Source organism: Austrofundulus limnaeus, unplaced genomic scaffold (genome assembly GCF_001266775.1).
Source record: "Austrofundulus limnaeus strain Quisiro unplaced genomic scaffold, Austrofundulus_limnaeus-1.0 Scaffold2139, whole genome shotgun sequence".
Lineage (NCBI taxonomy): Eukaryota > Metazoa > Chordata > Actinopteri > Cyprinodontiformes > Rivulidae > Austrofundulus > Austrofundulus limnaeus.
Genome location: NW_013954541.1, coordinates 29,145 through 29,839, shown reverse-complemented (window position 1 = coordinate 29,839; position 695 = coordinate 29,145). Strand labels below are relative to the sequence as shown.

The 695-nt window shown below is 46.0% G+C and overlaps 1 protein-coding gene across 1 annotated transcript in view; it reads left to right on the top strand.

Annotated features, from left to right (window-relative positions):
* Positions 1 to 248: 248 nt before the first annotated feature.
* The window catches only part of LOC106537120 (nephronectin), a gene marked incomplete at its 5' end in the record, with an annotated part of 3,310 nt that continues 2,863 nt past the window's right edge, over positions 249 to 695 (top strand). Inside the window, 2 exon segments of the mRNA XM_014034489.1 lie at positions 249 to 435; positions 515 to 599. Coding sequence (XP_013889943.1) covers positions 249 to 435; positions 515 to 599 — 272 coding nt within the window.

Sequence of the window (695 nt, the reverse complement as noted above, 5' to 3'; positions counted from 1 at the left end):
TCAAGCTAACATACTAACATGCTAACAGGCTAACAGGTTATCAAGCTAACATACTAACAGGCTATCAGGCTAACAGGTTATCAAGCTAACAGGCTAACAAAATCTTAGCATGAATTGACACTTTTATCTCCTTGTATTATAATTTTGTTTTATTCACATTTTAAACTCATAGATTACAGCTGAGAAAACCTTTAAGATAAATTGTGTTGTAGCTTCACGCACAGTCTGTAAATCAATGTTTGTCTCAGGTGGGCAGTACCTGTCTGTCCCTGAGCTGAAGGCGGGACAAAGGAGCGTTCGTGGCGCTCGATTGGCCATCCAGATCCTCCCTCTCTGGAGCCACGGCGACCTGTGTTTCTCCTTCTCCCATTGGCTGGCGGGGCGTGATGTGGGTGTGCTGCAGCTGTTTGTCAGGAAAACGGGTCGGGACCAGAGGTACCAGAACCGCACTCCTTCAAACCTGCTGCTCCTGGGCTCAGCTGCTAAAACACCCACCTCTGATTGGCTGTTTCAGGTTTGGCTCCGCCCTCTGGGGCAGGACAGGTGGACACGGTTGGAGGCAGACACAGGTTACCTTGGCGGCACAATCTGTGGACAGAGTGAGTCACAACAAACAAACAAACAAACAAACAAACAAACAAACAAACAAACAAACAAACAAACAAACAAACAAACAAACAAACAAACAAACAAAC